The 21,931-nt window shown below is 37.6% G+C and overlaps 2 protein-coding genes and 1 long non-coding RNA gene across 4 annotated transcripts; 1 reads left to right on the top strand and 2 right to left on the bottom strand.

The window, feature by feature from the left end:
• Nucleotides 1-127: 127 nt before the first annotated feature.
• On the bottom strand, nt 128-9,646 carry LOC114160126 (perforin-1-like). Of its 2 annotated transcripts, none has more exons than XM_028042565.1 (5): nt 9,489-9,646; nt 5,277-5,830; nt 2,092-2,230; nt 1,802-2,013; nt 128-1,407 (listed from the first exon to the last, which is right to left on the bottom strand). In XM_028042565.1, the coding sequence occupies exons 2-5, from the start codon at nt 5,807-5,809 to the stop codon at nt 531-533; spliced, it is 1,761 nt and encodes a 586-aa protein (XP_027898366.1). In that variant the 5' UTR covers nt 5,810-5,830; nt 9,489-9,646; the 3' UTR covers nt 128-530. The 2 variants fall into 2 exon arrangements, with proteins under 2 accessions (XP_027898366.1, XP_027898367.1); XM_028042566.1 differs by lacking the exon at nt 9,489-9,646 and adding an exon at nt 7,168-7,275.
• On the top strand, nt 6,419-17,435 carry LOC114160127 (uncharacterized). Its single transcript, XR_003598721.1, has 3 exons — nt 6,419-6,778; nt 16,997-17,113; nt 17,298-17,435. It is a non-coding gene; the product is annotated as an uncharacterized LOC114160127 (long non-coding RNA).
• LOC114160125 (perforin-1-like) lies at nt 14,023-21,400 on the bottom strand. The gene is made up of 5 exons (XM_028042564.1): nt 20,701-21,400; nt 18,528-19,064; nt 17,236-17,374; nt 16,934-17,145; nt 14,023-15,101 (listed from the first exon to the last, which is right to left on the bottom strand). Exons 1-5 carry the CDS (start codon nt 20,766-20,768, stop codon nt 14,222-14,224), a joined length of 1,836 nt encoding a protein of 611 aa, XP_027898365.1. The 5' UTR covers nt 20,769-21,400; the 3' UTR covers nt 14,023-14,221.
• Nucleotides 21,401-21,931: the final 531 nt, after the last annotated feature.

Genomic DNA, 21,931 nt, shown 5'->3' with positions numbered 1-21,931 from the left:
AGACATAATGAAACCTCATCTGCACACAGGAAGCTTCACCACTTCCGTGTTTATGCTGGGGAACACAGTGAACTTTAAAATGAACACTCTCTCTTTAATTAGATCAAAGCTCAAACACCACAAGCAATTCAGAAAACGTGCTTTTATTCTGCATAAATATGAGCTTTCAGAGTAAAATTTCATAATCTAGATATAAAGCAGAGCTTCTCGTGTAATTTCTAAAACCTACACAAAGGTTTCTAAAAGTACACAAAGGTAAGTTGTTGCATTACTGCAGGGCTGGGCGATATGGCTTAAAAATACATTTAGATTTTTTCCATACCAGATCTGATTCCTAATTTTAATAGATTTTTGTTTTTTTAATTGTTTTGTTAATTAAATCTTCAAAAACCAAAGACTCGATGAATCGATCAAGTCGATTTATCGCCCAGCCCGACGTTATTGCTGTGCAGTTTAATCAGTAACATGCTAACAGTCCGCTATATTAGAAATAATGCCAACTTGCTGGGCTTAATGTGGATAAAAGCAGCTCACACCGAAGTTTTCCCAGCCAGGCTCTGGTTCCAGAAAGTGGAACCAGAGCTCCCTTCATCCACAAACACTCCCATCTCCACCAGGACGGATTTCGGTATCGGGTGGGCGTGACGGGACACGTACAGGCTCCTCTGGCTTTCCGTCATGCCAGACTTGTTATACTCGGTACACAAACTTCCGGTCAGACTCGGAATACACTTCACCTCCCATTTGAAGTAGAATCGGCCATGTTGGAGAGGGCACACATCTGCAAACACTCCGGCAGAGAGGCGTCGCTCACATTCTCCCAGCAGGTCGTCGTCCCATTGGTTGTCTTCATCCCAAATTTCAAACCGCACGACGTTTCCGGAAGAGATGTCCTTGGTTTCTAGGTCAACGATGGTGCCCCACTTTGGGCTGTTGTTGTTTACAATGACGGAAGAACGGTAAACCTCTAATTTATTGAGAAACACCTTGACGTAGCCGTCCGTGCCGCTGCTGTGGTCCCCCCACAGATTCTCGGCCCTTTCCACCGTTATGAAGACGCGGGCCATTCCCTTCCGGGTCGGGCAGCAGTCAAAGTTCACCGCCGGTTGGTTGTGGCACTGGCAGACGCAGGAGTCCTTGGAGTCGGTCCGTATTCCGGCCTGACAGCGCTCGCTGCAATTCCTCCACAGGCCTTTCTCCAAAATGTAATGGCTGATGGCTTTGCGCAGGTTTTTCCTGACCGGAGTGTTTTCAGGGAGCAACTCGTGGAGCGACGAGAGGGAATACGAAACGAGGTCTGGATACTGTGGGACCGAAGTGAGCCATTCCTTGTAGGCTTCTGGGTTTTTGTTGGAAGAAAAAAGAAGGTCCGAGTCTGTGGTGAACCCACCTTTTATTTCTGTGAACCTGGAGACAAAAGGATCAGAGGATTGGGGCCAACTATTAATAATAATAATAATAATAATAATAATAATAATAAAGAATTCTGACTTTTATCTCAAAATTTATACTTTAATCTCAGATTTCTGACTTTGTTTCTCAGAATTTTCACATTAATGTCAGATTTTTAATTTTCTTCTCAGAATTCTCATAATCAAAACAAAAAGTCCAAATGAAGCTGTAAAACAAGATGGCGGCTTTGGGCGTGCTGACATCAATCTAACCTTTGGAAACCCGAGTGCATTGGTGGAAAAACAATTCTTATATTCCAAAAAATAAACCTTCAAAACCAAAAATTTGATTAATCAGTTTTGTGGATTAATCGCCGGACCCAGGTAGTACCATGATAAATGTTCTGTACCTGTCGCTGAAGGTGTCGGAGAAGGATTTCTTGCTGTCCAGTTTGTCTGCAGCCGTCTGGCAGTGCTTTGTCTCTGCTTTCACACTAACTTTGACGCTTGCAGACGCTTCGGCCTCCAGACACATTTGGATTTCCTCTGTTTTCAGACCCTGGAGACTCACTTCACAATTCGCGATGCTGGTCACAGACTGGATCTGTCCTCCCAGTTTCACCTGAAAAGGCATTATGAACCCATTCAGCTCATTTAACTCTTGGTGTCCTGTTCACCTCAGTAGTTTGCTGTTACTCACCTTGGTGATGTAATGGGTGCCAAAAACATCGATCAGCGTGTAAAATCTGGACTTGTATTCTGGGCTGTAGACTTTAGGAAGCTTTTTCACTGCTTTGTTAAAATCTCTGTTCAACTTGGGAGCGCTGGACACTCTGTAGCTGCAGGAGCAAGACAGAAAAACAATGAAGCAAATCCAATTTGACTTCATTTAGTCTTGGTGGATTCTATCAGATGAACTGGTGGAGGTATGAAATCTTCACCTAAAGTTTTGTTTTTCCATCAATTGAAGGGACTTAACCAAAAACTTAAAATTAATTTGAATATGTATACATTTCTTTACCCACATTTCCAAAAACGGCCAAATAAACTATCTAAAGATCTATAAATGCCAAGGCTGCACATCACCTCTAGCTGAGGAGATACTAAACTCAATTTAATGTTGCAAACAAGTTATGAACTATTAGCACAAAGGAAACTTAATCTCAAAATGCATCTAGACAGAAAAATTCAGTCTAAATCTGGCAGATTTTGTATAATGTTTACGTCCCTGAATGTGCATAAATGTTCACTTTTAAACAAGCAAACGTGTCAAAATAAAGGTAATGCTTTTGTGGTTTGACGAATACGAATGGGAAATTTCCATAAATATGAAATAAAAGGAATAAATTTCCGCCAAAAAAACTGAGAAATTTTTAGATTATATCAGATTTTCTGAAAAGTCAAAAAATTTGATGTTTCCATCTTTTCAAGAAAATGTATTAAATTAATCTCAACATTTGAATTTTTTCTTGCAAAATTTTGACTTTTTGAACTCAGAAATGTTTTTCTAGAAAATTTCTGAAATGAATCTCTAAATTTCAGTTTTCCCCTCCTTTTTTTGTATCTACCATGTTCCTAATATGCCGACGTAGATGAATCCATATTTCAGATATGAGAAAAATATGTTTGTAACTAAATATAACTTAGATAACATGCATGATGTCTGGTAAGTTGAAAGTACTATCATTTCATATCTCCTTTTAAAAACACAAAATGATTTTATCGTGGATTGTTTTCTTTTGTTTTCCTGATCAACAATAAATCCAACATTAATGAAACAAAGAAGAAAAAAACTAAAGCTTATCTGTTCGAATTAGATCTCAGCTGTTTGCCAGAATGGAAGGTTTTGCAATTTCCTCAGCTTTTGGATCGAATGTTTCCCATTTTTTTGGTCAAGAAAACAATTTTAGTCTGTTTCCAGCAGCAAAAATGATTGATGTTTTTTATATTTATACAAGCTGAATAAATGTGCGTGCCCAATAATGTTTTTTAAGTAAAAGGTGTGGATGTTTGTGTCCCCCACTTCCGTCTCGCTGCATGTTATTGTCATGACCACAGTTTTTTTAAAGAAGGTGCCAAACCTCAGACGACAAAATTTCTACAAGTAAAAACAGAAAGTAAACGTAAAAACATAAAACCTCGCTGGTCTACTTGGCCTAAGCAGCGTGCAAAAGGAGACAAAGAAACGGTTTGTGCTTCAGCTAGGAATTTCAAGGTTTCAATGATTTCTTCTCTACTTTAAAAAAATCTTATTTAAAATTAACAGAGCATAACATAAAAACCAGAAAAATTAACAAGAGTAGATTATCAGCTAAAATCTTGAATAAAGCAACATCATTTAAGATTCATTTTTGCAGAACTGAAACAGTGAAACTCTTTCAGTCATTGGGAATTCATATTAATATTCATAATAATCTTCTGAAAAATGTTTTCCCCATTAAGATTTCTTCTGTTTTTTGCTTTTTGTGTCTCATTTAATGTTTAAGATCGACTCAAACTGCTATAGTTTTTGTTTTATGTTGTTTAAAAAAATGGGGGAAAAAAGTGATTATAAAAAATGTTTCAGATCATCTAGCACATTTTTAGGAGACAAAAATAGCCTGAATATATATTTAAAAAAACAGCTTTAAACAATGATTTAATTTCCGTAATTAAGTTAAAGGCAGTGATACAAAGTACAACAGTAAGACCACCTCTGAACGATGAGAAAAAAAATGTTTTCCAGTGGCCTAAACAAAGTTCAAGCTAAAAACCAAATTTAAAAGTTTAGCATGACTATGTTTGAGGTCAATAGTGATTAACCTCCAATGTGGCTGCAGTTCTGCAGAGAAAAGTGGGTTACAACTCATCCACAGAGTGGAAAAACACTCACCACCAGTTGTTGCACAAACTTGATGATAACCATTGCTGCAAACACTGGGAAACCCAAATTTTACAATTACTAGGTTGAGTACTTTCATACTGAGTAAGGTTAGTTTGGGAAGAAAATTGTGAGGGAGTTTCTCAAAAGTTTAATCTTTAATTATTCATTTGATTCAAGCTTGTTCAAGCAGGAGTACATGGAAATGTTGTAGCCGTGTCAGAAACCTCCGGAATGTAACGTAACAAATTAGCAGGCGCTGCCCCGTTACCTAGCAACGTAAGTGGTGCTCCAGTACATTTGGTTAGCTGGTTTTACAGCCAGTCTCGCTGGAGATAGGCACCAGCACCCCTCCCAACTCCAAAAGGGACAAGGGTGTAAGAAAATGGATGGATGGATGGATGGATGGATGGATGGATGGATGCATGGATGGATGCATGGATGGATGGATGCAGTCATTTTCATGTGTAAGTGTAAATGTTGAGTTGGGGGGTCGTGGCCAGCAGCATTTTTTGATTTAAAGTGACAAGAGCCCATAAAACAGCTCACTCTGAACTGATCAGACTAAAATCTCATTATCTAAAAATGATTTTATGCAAACAATGTATTGAACATCTTTTTTACTGCCCGTAGATCTATCCTGTCCAAGGGAGCATAATATGTCAACTTTAAACTTAGGTTCTTCAGTTGGGTGGAACTCTGCTGGGGTTGCTAGGTAACCGGTGGAACTCTGCTGGGGTTGCTAGGTAATGGCCCAGTGCCTGTGGAATGTGACTTAAGAATTGGGAGGTTTTTGAAATGGCTTATTTTTCAGACACTATAAAACATTAATGTATTATCAAAAAATGGCTGTTTTTTTTAACACTTGGACTGTTTTAAGAAGCAGTTGAGAGACAAATTGAAGAATAAAAATGTTATTGTAAATTTTTGCATAACAGGTCCCTTTTCAGAAGCATTTTAAATGCTTCTGAAACTTGGGTTTGACCTGAAGACATATTAATTGTTTCGCAGAGCGTTTTTCTTACCTGTAGTACTCACAGGACATGCTGGTACTTGCAAAGCTGAACTTGTCATTCTTTGTTTTCTCCATGGAGTATTCAGCAACCTTCGATTTGGTCCCAGCCAGCATCAGGCTGCCAGATCTACCTTTCATTTCGACTTCTAATTCGGTCTTCCAGTTGTTCTCAACAGAGGAGGTGCTGGAGCTGACCAGAGACTCGCTGGATTTGTAGAGCTTGGAGGAAACTTTAGCGCTGCAGGTCTGCTTGGCCCTCCAGTCCAGCACGGACAGGGGCAGCTTCATCTTTTTGCCCTCCAGAAATGGGTTAGCGCACAGGGTGCAGGTCTTGTCTTTGCGTTTCCACTGATTCATGTCGAGCACAAACGCGGATTTACGCTCCATCTTGGTGATGTCGAATCCTTCCCCAGCTAAGTTGGATCCAGGAGCGAATTCGGCCTCCTGACACTCTCTGGGCTTCCCATCAGTGCAGGTTGCAGTCGAATACCAAGGGAGGCAGAGCAGGAAGCCAGCAAAGATGGAAAAACTCAACAGGAACATGCTGCTGTCCGTGGAAGTAAACTGAAAGAGAAAAACTGTTTCTCAGCCAAATCTATAGCAAAATAACAACAACTGAAATTGAATTAAATTAATATTAATGGGGGGAAACTATAACTAACTGGAACAATATTGTGCGTTTATAAAACTGACATGTTTATGAATCTATTTATTAGCCTTTGGAATTGATGTGTAAACAGTTTACATCAACTGTTGGCAGTTACGGCTCTTCATAACCCTCCTGGCAGTGCTTTTTACGATTCTATGCACTGCAAATCTGGAACAAAATTCCAGAAAACTGAAATACAGCTGAAACACTGAGTTCTTTAAATCTAGACTAAAAACCAACCTGTTTGGATTGCTCAAAAGTTGGGATAAAACACCACAGTCAATAATTTTAATTAATTTTTTGAAAACAGTATATTTTTTTAAGTATTCATTACCCTATGGATGTACACAGATTCGCAATACCTAAAAATCGACTAATGAAAAACCAAAAACTACTACTGTAAGTATTAGAAACTAAATTCTAATACTTAGAATTAGAATGAAATGTTTAGTTTCAAACTAAACATTTAACTAAAATTGAATAGTAACAACTAGAAAACGCACTCTTAAAAACAAAAACCTATATTTTATTGTTTATTTCATACAAAAACAGATCAAAATAATCACTGTGTATTGACCCTCTGCATGTGACGTCACTCTTCGAAACTCCGCCCACTCCGCCATGACACCGTGAAAAACAACCAATGCGCGCCTGGTGAAGCCTGATAGCGCTTCTAATTAGTTTATTTCGCAGTACAAATGGTCACAGGACGCTGCGCGGTCGGCTGCACAAACAGACAAGGATGAAAACCAAACTTGTCATTTTATTTAATCTTTTAATGAGGGAAGATGGTGATCGACAGCAGCCAATGACTGGCAGCCCTCGGTGTAATGGCGGATTTGCAGTGAACACACTTTTACAAGGTAAGAAGACGTAACGTTCATAAACTTTATAAGTAAGTATGATTAGAAAGATATCAAATATTGCATTATGGAGAAGGTAGGCGTCTAACCGTCCGTAACCATGGAAACAGTGCTCCACCGTCATGTAGCCTAGCCTGTACGGAAGAAAACTGGTTAGCATCTCGTCTCCTGTACGTTTTTGAGGCTTCGCCGGTTGAAGGGGAAACGCTGTTTATGACATAATGATATAAATCATGTGGTGTGTATTCAGACAAAGTCGGTAATTTGATTAACACGTCAGGAGGGAGGAGGTTTGGGTCGGTTTTTAAGCTAGCCGTTTAAAACTTATACCGCCATCTATGAACCCCAACCAGGTGAGTTAGCTTCACAGAGAAATTAGCTTCACTCACAAGTAGAAGTTATGAATAAACTGGCAAAAACAACTTAAGCTGCTCAGTTCAATAATCCCGATCCTGATTTCCGACGTCCATCGCGACGTAGTTATTGTCCTAATAAGATCTTTAACAGGGTTAGGGTTAAAATAAAAAGTTAAGTTCAACAATAAACACAATAAAATGATATGGAAAAGAGTTATAAAACAATGTAGTTAAAAAAAGTTAAGATCAACAATTAACACAATAAAATGATATGAAAAAGAGATATAAAGCAATGTAGTTAAAACTACTAATTCAAAATATAAAAAAATTAATACAGTTATGATTCATCTTTAGCTGATTTTTAATGAGTCAGTGATGTCATCTATAGTCTTTATACTCATAGTAGGCTGCCTGTCCAACGGTTGTACTGTGAAATGTTTCAACTAACTGAGTTTTCTTTGCCAAACAAAAAGTCATAACAAAATAAAACTAAGGCTTTGAGTTAAAATCCTGACCTGATTTACCTGAAATATGTCCAAACGTTGCATGAAATCATTATTTTAAGCAACATATTTCATTCAGCTCATAACAAAGAAGATTAAATCTCTGGTCAAAGCCTTGTGGGTATTGTTATCTCTGTCATCTCTGTCATCTATGACTTTAACCTTAATCTTATATACCTTTTTTCTGCTGTGGTCTACCACCAAGATGCAAATTGTCAAAAAGAAGCAATGACTTGCTTTACTTAACTTTAAGTTTTATTCAACATTCTGTTAAGATGTGCACCAGAATTTAAAATAAAGGAGTTTCCATCAAGCATTTTAGTTTATTGCATCTAAAGCTCTATGTGGTTTGAAAAAACTTGGGTAGGTAACTAAAAAGCTGCATATAATCACCTGAGAAATGCAAAGTTGCATATTATTAGCAAGTTTCTCATATCTGCAATCGCTAAGAACATCGGCTGCTGCAAAAGAAATGGAGGCCTGTTGCAATAAGTCAATTAATCACATGAAATGTTAAGACAGCTCAATAGTTTCCATTTGCATTATTTATTCTTTTTCTCTTTTCTGTCTTTCTACCAAAAACTGGATGAATAAAGTCTTAGGTTTGGTGCTTTGGTCTTAATTTGCAGTGTTATTGAAGGACAATTCTGTTTACACAGACTTTATAATTAATTTTATTTGATGTTTCTGTTGTTTTGTTTATTTGTTTTGGATATTTAAAATGTCTTTTAGTTCCAGTGTTAATTGTTGAGTAGAATTTAAAGTTTATTGATCTTTCAGAATGTGTTCTTACATTACGATGTCATTATTACTTGAAAATGGTGTCAAAACAACAATATTATTATAATAACTTAACATAATGGCTATTTATCTCGTTATGGAGTCAAATTCTTTTATGACCCACTGTAAAAAATATTTTGAAAGCATATTGTGGCTCTCAAAGTATGTACACCCCTCTTAAAATGCCATTTAGTTAATATTTTTCCACATATTATCCATATTGACATTTATCCTGTGTAGCTCAACAGCAAAGAAATAATTCAGCTTGAGGGTTGCAGAAATGTCCACCTAATTTCAACATTCAATCTCGATTTTGTGTAATTTCCCGACTGCACCATTATAAAGTTATCCAGATAAATGAATAACTTCAAATCTATAATTGGAATCCATTGAGTTTTTGAAAACTGACATCTTTCTTCTTCTTCTTTGGTTTTCCAGATGACACCATAAAATTTCAGGTCAAAACTAATTAGAAAAACAAAACAGTTCTATCTGAGGAAAGTTGCCACCACCGTGTCAGGTGTCTAACTGTGGTCCTCTTTTTTTTTGTGCCAAACATTTTCCTTTTCAACATTTTTGGAATATTTTAGCAACATCTGGATATTCTCTTTAAAAGAAATTGTCTCTACCAACCCTTAATTTTAGTTTTTGTGTCTCAAATTATTGACTTTTTCCCCCCTTCCCTTCATCAACATGATCATTTCTGTACTTTTGCTCAGCATAATAATTAATATTAGGGAATTATTGACTAAAAACAAGCTCCTGTATCTTGATGAAAACTTACTTGTCTTATTTCAAGTGTACTAAAATATTTGCAGTAGAAACTAAACCAAAAATACTCGGTAAGATTTTGTGTTTTTGCAGTACAGAAGGCTGGTGACCTTTCTTTCTTCTCAGCTGTATTTAATAATGACACAAACGCCTCATAGGAGTTTAGTGAAAACAGTGTTGAATATAATCGCAACTATGACACAAGTATTTTTTTTACCCATCCGAATGATATAAGTAAACTTGCATTCACTTGTTTAAGTTAAAACACATTGATTTCGTAGCATATCAGGGACGACTCACCGATCTGTTGCCTGTTCTTTGTGCAGGGGTGAAACTGAGTGAACATATGTCGACATGAGGCGTTTAACGTTCAGAGAAACAAGGCAGGAGGTGGTGAGGGGGTTGAGGTGACAGTGGTCTTAAACGAGTGCAGGAAGAGCATAAAAAAGTGTGGTTGAAAAGTTTCGTATGTTTTTCCTCAGAGCAGCAACGTAAACTCGTACTTATAACGAACGAGAGGAAACTCAGTCCAGTTTATCAGTCAGAGAGAAACCAGAGACCAAACAATATGTAATTTCCCTGAAATAGTGGAGGGATGTAGTCATATTTTATGAGAAGAGGAGAAAAACTAAGTCCGACTGTTGGAGAACACGTTAGGTTCTATTAAATCAGCAAAAAAGAAAAAGAGATGTGTAAATAAAATAGAAAAGCACCAGTAGAATGTGAACCATACACAGTGACAGTTGTACCACCGTTGAAGAACTGAATGTGACCTTTATTCTTCCTTGAACAGATTAGAATAGGTCTATAGTCTATACAAAACATGTTCATTACATTTTTTGTTGCAAAAATCATTCTCAGTCAGCTCAGTTCAGAATGAGCTGTTTTAGGGCCTCTGTCACTTTAAATTCGTATAAAATGCTGCTGGCCACGCCCCCAACTCAATGGCTGCAAACAGAAGGAGAATTATAATCATCTTTGAACATTATACAAACCAGGGGCGCCTGCAGGATATTATGGAGGGTACGCACAATACCACCACTGCACCTGACCCACAAGGGGACAACCACATCTCACATGGTGTGTCTGAGACGTCCAGAGGAGAAGGTGAAGCAACAATGTTTGCTTAATTTCAAATTTTTTTTGCAAATGTTTTGACTAGATTTAACTGTTTAACCCACAGTCTTAGCTTGATGCTCAGAAAGAGTGCAGCAGATGTCACTGTCGGCCAATCGGGTGACCCGTCCGCTCTTCAGTTCGAGAAACCACAAAAAAAGGCTCATAAACGGCGATCCTGCCAGAACCGCGCACACGGTCAGGCGGGAACCAAACAACCGCTTAGAATTAAAGGAGGTTTCAAACTCCGCTCATTAATTTTTAGCTTGCAGAAAAAGCACCAAGCCGCCAAATAAACAAAAGTAAACTGACCAATAACATTTAGGCTTTGGCGTGCCCACCCCTACATACTCACAGAGATGTGCGCAAGATGTTTTGACACAAAAGATTTTTTTTTTCTCCACAATTTTGTTAACAGCAAAGAGGCTTAGATAACAAAAAATCCCCAAACTCTTATTTTTTTACTTGAAGGAATATTTCAAGGTAGTGTACACCAGAGGTGTGACCAAGTCACTGTGTTGCAAGTCTCAAGTAAGTCTCAAGTCTTTGTCCTCAAGTCCGAGTCAAGTCTCAAGTAAATACAGGCAAAAGTCGAGTCAAGTCTCAAGTCAGGAACCTTTAATTTCAAGTCATTTCGAGTCGTTTTTATTTTATTTTATTTTTATTTGCAATTATACATAAAATTCAAATAATAGACCATTTGTTCGTTTTAAAATATGTATTTATCTCAAATGATAGAACATGTGTAGCTGAACACAAAGTATAAAGAACATTTTTAAATTGGACCACTTTATTGCCCAGTTCTGTTAAACTTGATATTCAATAAAAAAAAGAGGAAAATGCTGACATTTCCACAGCACAATACAAAGAACCATAACAGCAGTTTTTTCCTCTTTTCTCTGACCTGTCAAAACAATATATTGTCAATATAATTTCCCAACGTAGATGTCTTCAAATACACCAACCATCCTTAGATGATACTAGACCCGGCTCATCATCATGATGGGACAGAGAGACTCTGTTCCCTGTGTTCAGGTCCAGAATCTGCTTTCTGTTCCGGAGCCCCGCTCACTATCCACCGGCTTCCTGAGCTAACACGGTGCACATTATTTGTGGAGGCATTTGAAGGACCGGATTTATGGTAAATAATCACCAATTTAACCCGGAGTACACATGCTAACACGAAGTTAGCTAAAGTCAACTATCTTACAGCAAAAGAAAAGCGCCACCTACCGATCTTTGTGAAGCTTCCAATGCCGGACAAAGTTGGACGTCGTGGCATCTCCATCCGATATTCTCTTCTTGCATGTTTTACAAGTTGCAGTTCGTTTTTTAGTCGAAAGTTCATAACCTACGTAGCCAAAAGAAATTACTCGCGGAAGCATATTCGAGCGGTTATTTCGTATTTCGTTCCCTGAGATCTGCAGCTTTGCCGCGTTTTTTTAAACGTCCAAATCCTGTTAATTTGATTGGTTGTGCTGCAGCTACGTACACATACATACATAAGGAGAGAGGAAAACCATAGTGACGGTCTGCGCATATTGATACGGAATGAGGGACATTAATTAATGACGCCACTTTATAAATAATGTGTTTTAAATTTTAAGACTTTGAGTAAAAAGTATCAAATCTTTTCAAGTAAACAGCTTCAAGTCGAGTCAAGTCCCAAGTCAATGGCATGAAAGTCAAAGTCAAGTCCGAGTCTTTGAGCATTTTTTCAAGTCAAGTCTCAAGTCGTGATTTTAACGACTCGAGTCTGACTCGAGTCCAAGTCATGTGACTCGAGTCCCCACCTCTGGTGTACACAGCCGTACAGCTGCAGGCGCTACTGATACAAGCATCTTTTCTGAATCGCTATGTCAACAGCAGAACAGCTGACTTTTTCATACAGCTGGAAAACTAGTTGACTAAACATCCTGGAGCTTCACTTGGGTTGAAAGGTAACGGGGCCAGGCTCAGCTGGAGTTGCTAGGCAACAGTGCAGCACCAAAAACATTAAATTGTTGCTAAAACAGTCCGAGTGTTTTTTCAGATGTTCTTAGAAGCATTAGAGACTCAAATGGAAGTACAAAAACATGCAAAAAGTGAATTTTTGATTAAGATAAGGTGCACAACTTCACTATAATTTTATAAACTTTTTTTTATTAATAATGCTTTGCAAATACAGTACAGCATAACTCAGCAGCGTAGAATATTCAAATAATAAAAATCAGTTTAACCTAACCTGTCCTTCAATAAAGGTAAAAGTGAAGACAACAGCAATCACATTATTCTAATTATTTGTAATAATCAGTTACCATTTCTGTAAGAAAAACAGACAATGTTGATACATGACTTTGGCTTTGGGATATAGTCAGTTATAGAAAAATGCTTATACTTTATTCTTTAATTATAAGATGTACGGAAATAAAGAATGGTCTCACCTGTTTTCAAAAGGGGATGTTAGACCATGTATGATGACTTTTTGTAATGAACAGAAATGAAAAATAAAAAGAAATGAGTGAACAAAATATATCTGAACCAACACATGAGAAAATCACAAAAAATAATCCATAAATGGACCGAAATTACAAAAATCAGAGTTTAACAGATGGTGAAACATTTGTACATTTGTCCTGTGTGAATTTATGTTTTCATTACACTTACAGGCAAGCAAAGTGTGCTTATCCTTCTGTCTGATTGCCTCTACATCTGGGGCTGTGTAATTATTTATTTATTTATTTATTTATTTATTTTCTCTTTTTTTTTTTTAAAGAAACAATAGTTCCTAGCTTTTTTTCTGAAAACATCGTCATTTAAAGCAAAGGGTGCAGATAATAAAACCATCTCAGCAATTGAGAGCCAGCAACTTTAATTAATCTCACTGCAAAACCACAAAATCTTAGCAAGTGTTTTTGTCTAGTTTCTAGTGCAACTATCTTAGTAAACTTGAAATAAGACAAAACTAACTTACAAGTAACTTTTCAGTAAGCAATAGAAGCTTGTTTAAGTCAATAATCCCTTAAAATTGATGAAATAGTACTATTTCCACTGGCAGATCATTTTACATAACATGGGAAAAATGTCTTGTAATAAGTGAAATAATCTGGCAGTGGAGCTAGCACTTTTTCCATCAATATTAAACTGGACGTATTATGCAAAAATTTGTGTGATGTACTTTTTTGTACTTTCATTTGGTTCTTTGCTGCTTCTTAAAAGATCAGGCCACTCAGCCAGTTTTTTTTTTTTTACAATGAGTTAATGTTGATTGTGTCTGGAAAATGGGCCTTTTCAAACATCTCCGGAAAGTAACGTCACAAATCACAAACCCAGGCCTGTTACCTAGCAACCCCAGCAGAATTCCACCCGTTACCTAGCAACCCGAGCTCAGCTCCTCCAGGCAGCTGATTTGTGCTGTACAATGGCTGTGCTGTACAATGGCTGTTGGAAAAGGCAAGTGTTTTGATGTTGATTTACCACGCAGAAACAATTTGCTGCATTCCTGTTGGTTTTGCAGGAGGCCCCACTTCTGCTTTTTAAAAATGTATGGTTGCACATCTGTTTGCACCCATTTTCATGTGTGAGTGTAAATGTTGAGTTTGGAGGAGTGGCCAGCAGCAGCTTATTTGGATTTAAAGTGACAAGAGACCATGAAACAGCTCATTCTGAACTGAGCAGACTAAAATCTAAGAATGATTTTGTGCAAAAAAATCTAATGAACATATTTTGTGTAGTCCATAGAGATATCCTAACCTGTTCAAGAAAGAGTAATAGGTGACATTTCAGGAATTATTGACTTAAAACAAGCTCCAATATCTTGCAGAAAAGTTACTTGTAAGTTAGTTTTGTCTTATTTCAAGTGTATGAAGATATTTGCACTGGAAACTTGTCCACAAGTAGTTGGTATAATTTTGTGTTTTTGCAGTGCTGAATTTGCCTTATTTAAGATAATATGTTTGCCTTTTAGCAGTAAGACTCTGGTTTTTCCTAAAAGTTAACTTTGCAGACACGGATTCGTTCAGAAACACTCCCATCTCCAGCAGCATGGCTTTGGGAATAGGAAGGGCGTGACGAGACACGTAAAGCTTCTTCAGGCTCTGATTCATTGGTGTAGGTTGATACTCTGTGCATAAAGCGCCGGTCAGACTCGGAGCACATTTCACTTCCAGTTTGAAGTACAGCCGGCCGTGGTTCATGTTACAGACGTCCACCTTGATGTCGTTTTGCAGAAGCGGCTCGCAGGATCCCAAGAGGTCGTCGTCCCAACCATGATCCTGGTCCCAAACTTCAAATCTCACTTTGTTTTCTACAGACAGATCTTGCGAACCCAGATCAACCACCATATTCCAGTTTGGGTTGTTGTTATTGTTGATGACTTGTGAGCGGTGTTCTTTTTTATTGTAAAAGATTTTCACAAAGCCGTCTGTGGATGTGAAGTAGTCTCCCCACAGACCCGTCGCCCTCTGTGCGGTTATAATCAACCGGGCCATGCCTCTCTTCTTCGAGCAGCAGTCCTGGTTCACAGCTTCATCGTTTTGGCACTGGCAGACGCACTGATCCCTCGAATCTTTTCTACAACGCTCGGTGCAGTTGACTACCAGACCTTTCTCCAGGATGTAATGGGAGATGGCTGAGCGCAGGTTGGACCATGTTGGTGATTTAGGAGGCAGGAGTTCATGCAGAGCGCCCAGGGAATACGAGATTATATCAGGGTTCTGTGGAATCGAATTGAGCCATTCCTTGTAGGCCGATGGGTCTTTATCAGCAGAGAAGAGGAGGTCTGGCTCTGTAGTATGGCCCCCTTTGATTTCTGTAAACCTGTCGAGAAGTCAAAGATTATACAGTATAATCTTTTTGTAGTAATAAAACATTGCACAACGTAACCTTTGTGTAAGCAACATCGCAGTTAAAAAAATGCTATAAATAACTTGCATAATGCTTATCCTTTGATTAAAAAGTCAACTAAAAGCTAAAATAGACATAGTAAAATTGACTTCTGTAGATTGTCATGAAATGTGGTTTTTGCCGCAGGACTAAAATGGACCTTACCAAGCTCCGCCCACAACCGACCCACGTGACTGCAAGTCTCACAAACAAAGCCTCGCGACGCGTTGTTTCTATGTAAACATGACTCGATTAGTGCATCATTTCTATCGGATTTTCACAATATATCATCCACTACAATGGACAGAGGAACTAACAAGTTCATGTCATCATCTGGGAGGAGGTTACTGGTTTCTCAGTCACAAGCTGGTTGCAAACCTGAGGCCAGCAGGTGTCAGTCAGTTATGGTAGATCTGAACTTTGACCTCAATATGAGAAGCTACAGACTGATAGGAGGAACCAAAGAGCTCTGGAAAGGTAAAGGCAAATCTTCTGAAGCTGGGATATAATTAATTTTATTTCACATAATTATCGCGGTAGAAGCCATTTGTTTGTTAAAATTTTATGAAATATATTTGTTCTAATTGATGTTTGTTATGAATGACGTAAACTCACAAACGAACGAGGTCATTAGTCCAACGTTTAGAAACTACAGCGGCTGTAATGCGCCACAGCAAAGGTAAACAAAGGTAAAATAACCCGAACAGGTGATCAACTCAAAACCACTCCTACCTTTTTACTCTCTCTCTGTAGTTTAAGCACACCTGTTACCGTGGCAACCGCCTGCGCCCCGCAAGACGAGCAAAGATTACGGTAAAAACATAACATTCAGTCCGTTACGATATCAAGTTTCCAGGCTTGATATTTATTTCTCGATTATTAATCAGCGCTTTCCTGAACACAGCGATGGTTGATTGACTAGCTGTACTTGGTGCTAGAGCGGCTAACAGGAGTAACAGTTTAGTCCAAAGCCTTTTCTGCTAAAATAAAATCTTTAGTGTATGTCAGATACAGACACATTGCATATTGATCTGTTTAGCTACGTAAGACTGTGTAGCAGACAGGCTTCAGGGTGTAGAAGTTGTATCAGTTCTGCCATTATGCTGTACTTAGCTAACGGGAAGCTAAGTGTGTTTGTCGGCCACGCACTTGACCACGTAGAATGGGCATCAGCCAATGAAAAGTGGCTCCTCTGGTAAGGTCCATACAGACAGGAACTTGGAATTGTGTTTAAAATAACATACCCAAATGTAATTTAGTTTTTCTCAGCAATTACAATATCTCAATAATATTGGTATCAAAACAAAGCAAAAACACAAAATCTTACCAAGAATTTTTGTCAACTTTCTAGTGCAAACATCTTAGTACACTTCAAATAAGACAAAACTAACTTACAAGTAACTTTCCGGCAAGATACAGGAGCTTGTTTAAAGTCAAGAATTACTGAATGTTAGTAGGAAATACTAGAAAATACCACTGGCAGATTGTTTCACTTATAACATTTTTTTAAGTAAAGTAATCTTCCAGTTGAATAGTATGTTTTTTTTTCATCAATATTAAAATATAATTGATCTAAAACAACACCTATATTTTACTGAAAAGTTACTTTTAAGATAGTTTTGTACTAATATATTTGAACAAGAAACTGGTAAAATTTGTTTTTTGCATTGGAAAAGAAACACATCATACTCCAATCGGAAGAAATGTAAGAACAATACCCTTTATTAGTTTAGAAAAGCTGAGAAAAGTGAATGAATTCTCTTTACCTGTCGTTGAAGAGGCTTGAGAACGCCGTCTTGCTCTGTGATTTCTCTATGTCCTTCTTGCAGTGTTTTGATTCAGCTTTTACCGTGACCCTGAAGCTTGCAGACGCCTCCACCATCAGGCACATCTGCACCTCCTCTGCACTGAGGTTCTCCAGGCTGGCCTGACATTGGCGAATGCTGGTGACAGACTGAACATCTCCACCCAACTTCACCTGCAAAGACACATTTTACAGACATATTTAACAAATTTAGCCTAAAAACAGTGCCGTGATGATAAAGTCTGATGCATGGGTTTGTGTCACCTTGCTGATGTAATGGGTGCCGTAGGTGTCGATGAGTTTGTAAAACTGTTCCTTGCTTTCAGAGCTGTACACCCGAGGAAGCTGTTTCACCGCTTTGCTGAATTCCCTGTGCAGCCTGGGCGAGTTTGACTCTCGGTAGCTGATTTCAGCGAGGCAGGAACAAAAATAAACAGTGAAACAAATGTTTTGCAAACAAAATATTTGGGCTGCAACGAATGATTATTTTAGTTATTGACTAATTTATCAATTATTCTGACAACTATTTGATTAATCGGATATGAAAAATACACCTTCTGCTATTTTTTCATTTAAGTCTTTTTCATACAATGCTAGAAGTTCATGTCTTGGCTATTTTTGGATTGACCAATTAGTAATTGAATAGCAAAAGGTACCTAAAAAGAGACTTTTTAAAGTTTTTTTTACATCATTTGAACCAGGTGAAGCTAAAACTGCAACTTGAACAGTTTTGGGTAGAACATATTTATAGACAAAGTTTTTTTTTTTTATCTTAAAGGCAAATTTATATATTTTTGTACAGTTTTAGCTAAATTACTGCTTCAGCAAATGGTCTTTTTTTAAATGTTTGTGTACTTCGGTTAGCGATTAATTGATTACTAAATTAGTTAACGACTAGTACTCCAGTTGAAGCTGCAATATGTGACTTTTATTAATTTTTTTGGACATATGTGTTGAAACTGTCGCACTGTAGTGACAGCATAGTATGAGGCAGATAGTCTTCATACTATGCTGTATATCGAGCTCTCCTGCCTTCTCCCAGTGCTAACGAGAAACAACTAATCAGAGCCAGGAGGCAGACCTTAGTACCGTCAGTCATTCTTGTGCACACGCCACCCATCTGGACCCTCTCCCTTTTTGCTACTACAGCTGGTTCACCACAACACAACAGAGTCTGCCACGAATGCTAATGCTAGTTAGCATAGCCACAGATGATGGTGGATAACTGTTTTTCCTGTATCAGTGAGTTGTTCTCCGCCATTAGCACATTTTAAACACGTACACCAGGATGATTGACAGCCCTAAGACCCTCTTCCTGGCTCTAATTGGTTGTTTTTGGTCGGGAGTTGTGCGTTTATTCAGCTGGTGGGAGGATATTGAGCTTTTGATAGATTATCTGTCTCATATACTATGACAACATGGTGACAGTTTTAATAAATGTTGCATGCTGCAGCTTTAATGATTAATAAAATACTAAATCAGTTGACGATTATTTCAGTAATTGATTAATCATGATACAGCCCTATTAAAAAAAGTTTGCTTTCTCGTTTTCCTACCTGTAGTACTCGCAGGACATGCCGAGGCTTGAGAAGCTGAACTTGTCATTCTTTGTTTTCTCCATGGAGTAATCAGCTACTTTGGAGTTGGTTCCAGCCAACATCAACGACGCACCCGTTTTTATAGTTTGAAAATCTAAGCTTACTTTCCAGTTGTTCTCAACAGAAGAAGAAGTGGAGCTAACCAGAGACTCGCTGGATTTGTGCAGCTTGGACGACACCTGGGAGTTGCAGGACTGCTTGGCCCTCCAGTCCAGCACGGACAGAGGCAGCTTCTGCTGCTTGTTCTCCATGAAGGGGTTGACGCACAGGGTGCATTTTTTATCCTTGCGTCGCCATGCATCCATGTTGAGCACGAAGGCTCCTTTGCGCTCCATGGTGGTTATATCAAAGCCTTCGCCTGCCAGATTGGTTCCCGGGGCGGTATCTGCTTCCTGACACTGTTTGGGTGTCCCATCAGTGCAAACGCCTGTGGTACACTGAGGGAGGCACAGCAGAACACCGGCACTGATGCACACATGCAACAGCAGCATGTTTCTGTTAAAAAAAAGACATTTTTATTTGACAACTTAGCTTACAAAGCCATCAAAAGCAATAGAAAACTGGACTGTTACCAATTGGTTGGTTTTTGGTGTCTTTCTTTTAAAAATCTCTCTGTCATGATCCCTTTGCTATGGTTTTCTTAGTATTACAGCCATACAAAGATAACTTTTTTTACTATTGTGAAGTCATAATATTAAAAGACTAAAGTTATTTGAGAATAAAGTCATACAAGAATAGTTATGCGAAAAGAAAACCATAATATTATTAGAATAAAGTCAAAATATTACAAGAATAACATCAAAAATATGAAAATAAATTCAAAATATTCAGAAAATAAAATCTAAATATTCCGAGAATAAAGTTAAAATATTACCACTTTATTCTTGTAGAACTTCAATTTCATTTTAGTATTCTAACTTTAGTCTTGTAATATTTTGACTTTATTTTTGTAATTTGGTAATTTTATTAGTGTGGCCATTACACTCTCGTACTTTACAACCAAACCTGAACATGTTTTTTCTTTATGCAGACAACTTTTCCTAGAATGTTTTTACTGATGGTTAAATAAAAAGTTTAAATGTATAATTATTCCTGCTTGTTGTCATTTAACTCGGCAGGTAATCCCTGAAGTGTTTCACAGATACAATAAAAACATGCATTATCTGCAGCGCTGTTCTTTAAAATGACACAATATTGATGTACTAATATTTAGAAATATACATACAGTAGACACCTTATAACCATTTTATTAGAGAAACCATTCAGAAAGTACTTTTACTTTCAATACTTCAAGTATTTTTTAAATGCAAGTCCTTTTACTCAAGTAAAAATATTGACTTTTGCTTTGACTAGAGTGTATTTTTGTTTTTGTTTGTATTTTTTCTTAAATACAGTGTTTGAATACCTTTTCCACCACTGATTCTGGCATTGTTAAAGTAGGTTTATTTATAACAGAACTTTAATTGTTGCTTGAATGCAGATCTGAGCTGAAAATGACACCAAAGTTTTTCACATGTACTGTGATCTTTAGCCTGATTGAGTCTAGTTGAGCATTGGTCTCATACTGAAACAATGATTTCTGTCATTCTGCACTAAGCTAAATGTCAAACCATTGGACTTGGTGAACAGACTAAATATTTAGCCTTGATTTTTTTCATCTTTATTTCTAACAGGAAACCATTTTGAGCCAACAGAGACGGTTTTTAAATCGTGTCTAATCTCTGAATCTTTGACTGGCAGACGACATGCAACCACAACTAAGACTCTTCAGAGAGCTTATCTTTGATTTAAGTTCCTGTTTCACTTTCAGTCACTGTTTAGCAGTTAGAATGTAAAAACATATTTTAATATAGAGGCAATAGAAACAGAGTGTAAATAGTAAACAAAATGTCTTAGTTTCTATTTAAACACATTATTTGATCGTATTATTATCAACTCCCACCACTCTCTCTCCAGCGTCTTGTTTTGTTTACAACTGATAAGTTCTCGATAAATGCCAAAATATTTTTATTTTAAATATTTAAGCAAACATAATTTAGAATTTGTCACTATTACAGCTTTTAATTATTGTGTTGGTTAAAAATGAAATGTTTTTAAATGTAAAACGTTCATAGAGAAAGTACGGACTTACCTTTGTGCTGCATACGTTACCTCAGCACTGAGCGTCAGAAGCAGAGCTGCATTGTTAAAATGTTGCATGGATGCAGCGGATGCACTATAGCCCCTTTCGAAAAGTCGTTTCTCACCTGGTTTTGGTCTGTGACCTTAGGTGACAAACACAGGAACATTTATTTGCATTGTGTTAAACCACATGGAAAGCAGGGGGACTTAACAAGTACACCACCCTCAGTCACATCATGGTAAACGCCAAGAAGCTTGTTAATCGCTCAAAAATTGTTAATATTCACTGGAAAATGATCATGCAAACACTTCTGCAGTGTCAAATGACGTACATGATGTTGGCTTTTTTAACTATATGAGTATTTTGCACAAAATAAAGTATTTGTTTGAGACACACAACCTATTGCTAAAGGGGGTTTAACAACAAAATAATAGAGAGACACAAGCCAGAGGATGCAGAGATGCATGTGTTTGGTTTCGGATAGACGTTGCTTCATCCAGATCAATTCTCATGTTGTTTTTTAAAGAGCCGCACATCCGGACCACTGGAGGCTCTCGGGTTAAATTATTACCAATAATTTATAACAGGTAATAAATACTTAGATTTACAGTAACAGTAAATTTACTCCAGCCAGAAGCTTTTAATGTTGGATTTTATATGAAAGGTGCACATCCATCAATAAATCATCCATTCATTAGTTCATCCATCCATCCATTAGTTCATCCATTCATTAGTTTATCCATCCATCCATTAATCCATCCATCAAAAATTGGTGCATCCATTCATTAGTTCATCCATCCATCCATCCATCCATCCATCCATTCATTAGTTCAACCATCCATCCATCAAAAAATTGGTCCGTCCATCCATAATTGAGTCATCCAACCATCCATTCATTAGTTCATCCATCCATCTATCCAGCCATTCATTAGTTCATCCATCCATCAAAAATTGGTCCATCCATCCATAATTGAGTCCGTCCGTCCATCCATCCATCCATCCATTAGTTCATCCATCCATCTATCCATCCATCCAGCCATTCATTAGTTCATCCATCCATCCATTAATCCATCCATCAAAAATTGGTCCATCCATCTATCCATCCATTAGTTCATCCATCCATCCATCCATCCAGCCATTCATTAGTTCATCCATCCATCAAAAATTGGTCCATCCATCCATCCATCTATTAATCCATCCATCAAAAAATTGGTCCATCCATCCATAATTGAGTCCGTCC

This window comes from Xiphophorus couchianus, chromosome 16 (assembly GCF_001444195.1).
Source record: "Xiphophorus couchianus chromosome 16, X_couchianus-1.0, whole genome shotgun sequence".
NCBI classification, from domain to species: Eukaryota; Metazoa; Chordata; class Actinopteri; order Cyprinodontiformes; family Poeciliidae; genus Xiphophorus; species Xiphophorus couchianus.
Note: the sequence above shows the minus strand (reverse complement) of the source record. Positions and strands in the feature narration are given on the sequence as shown.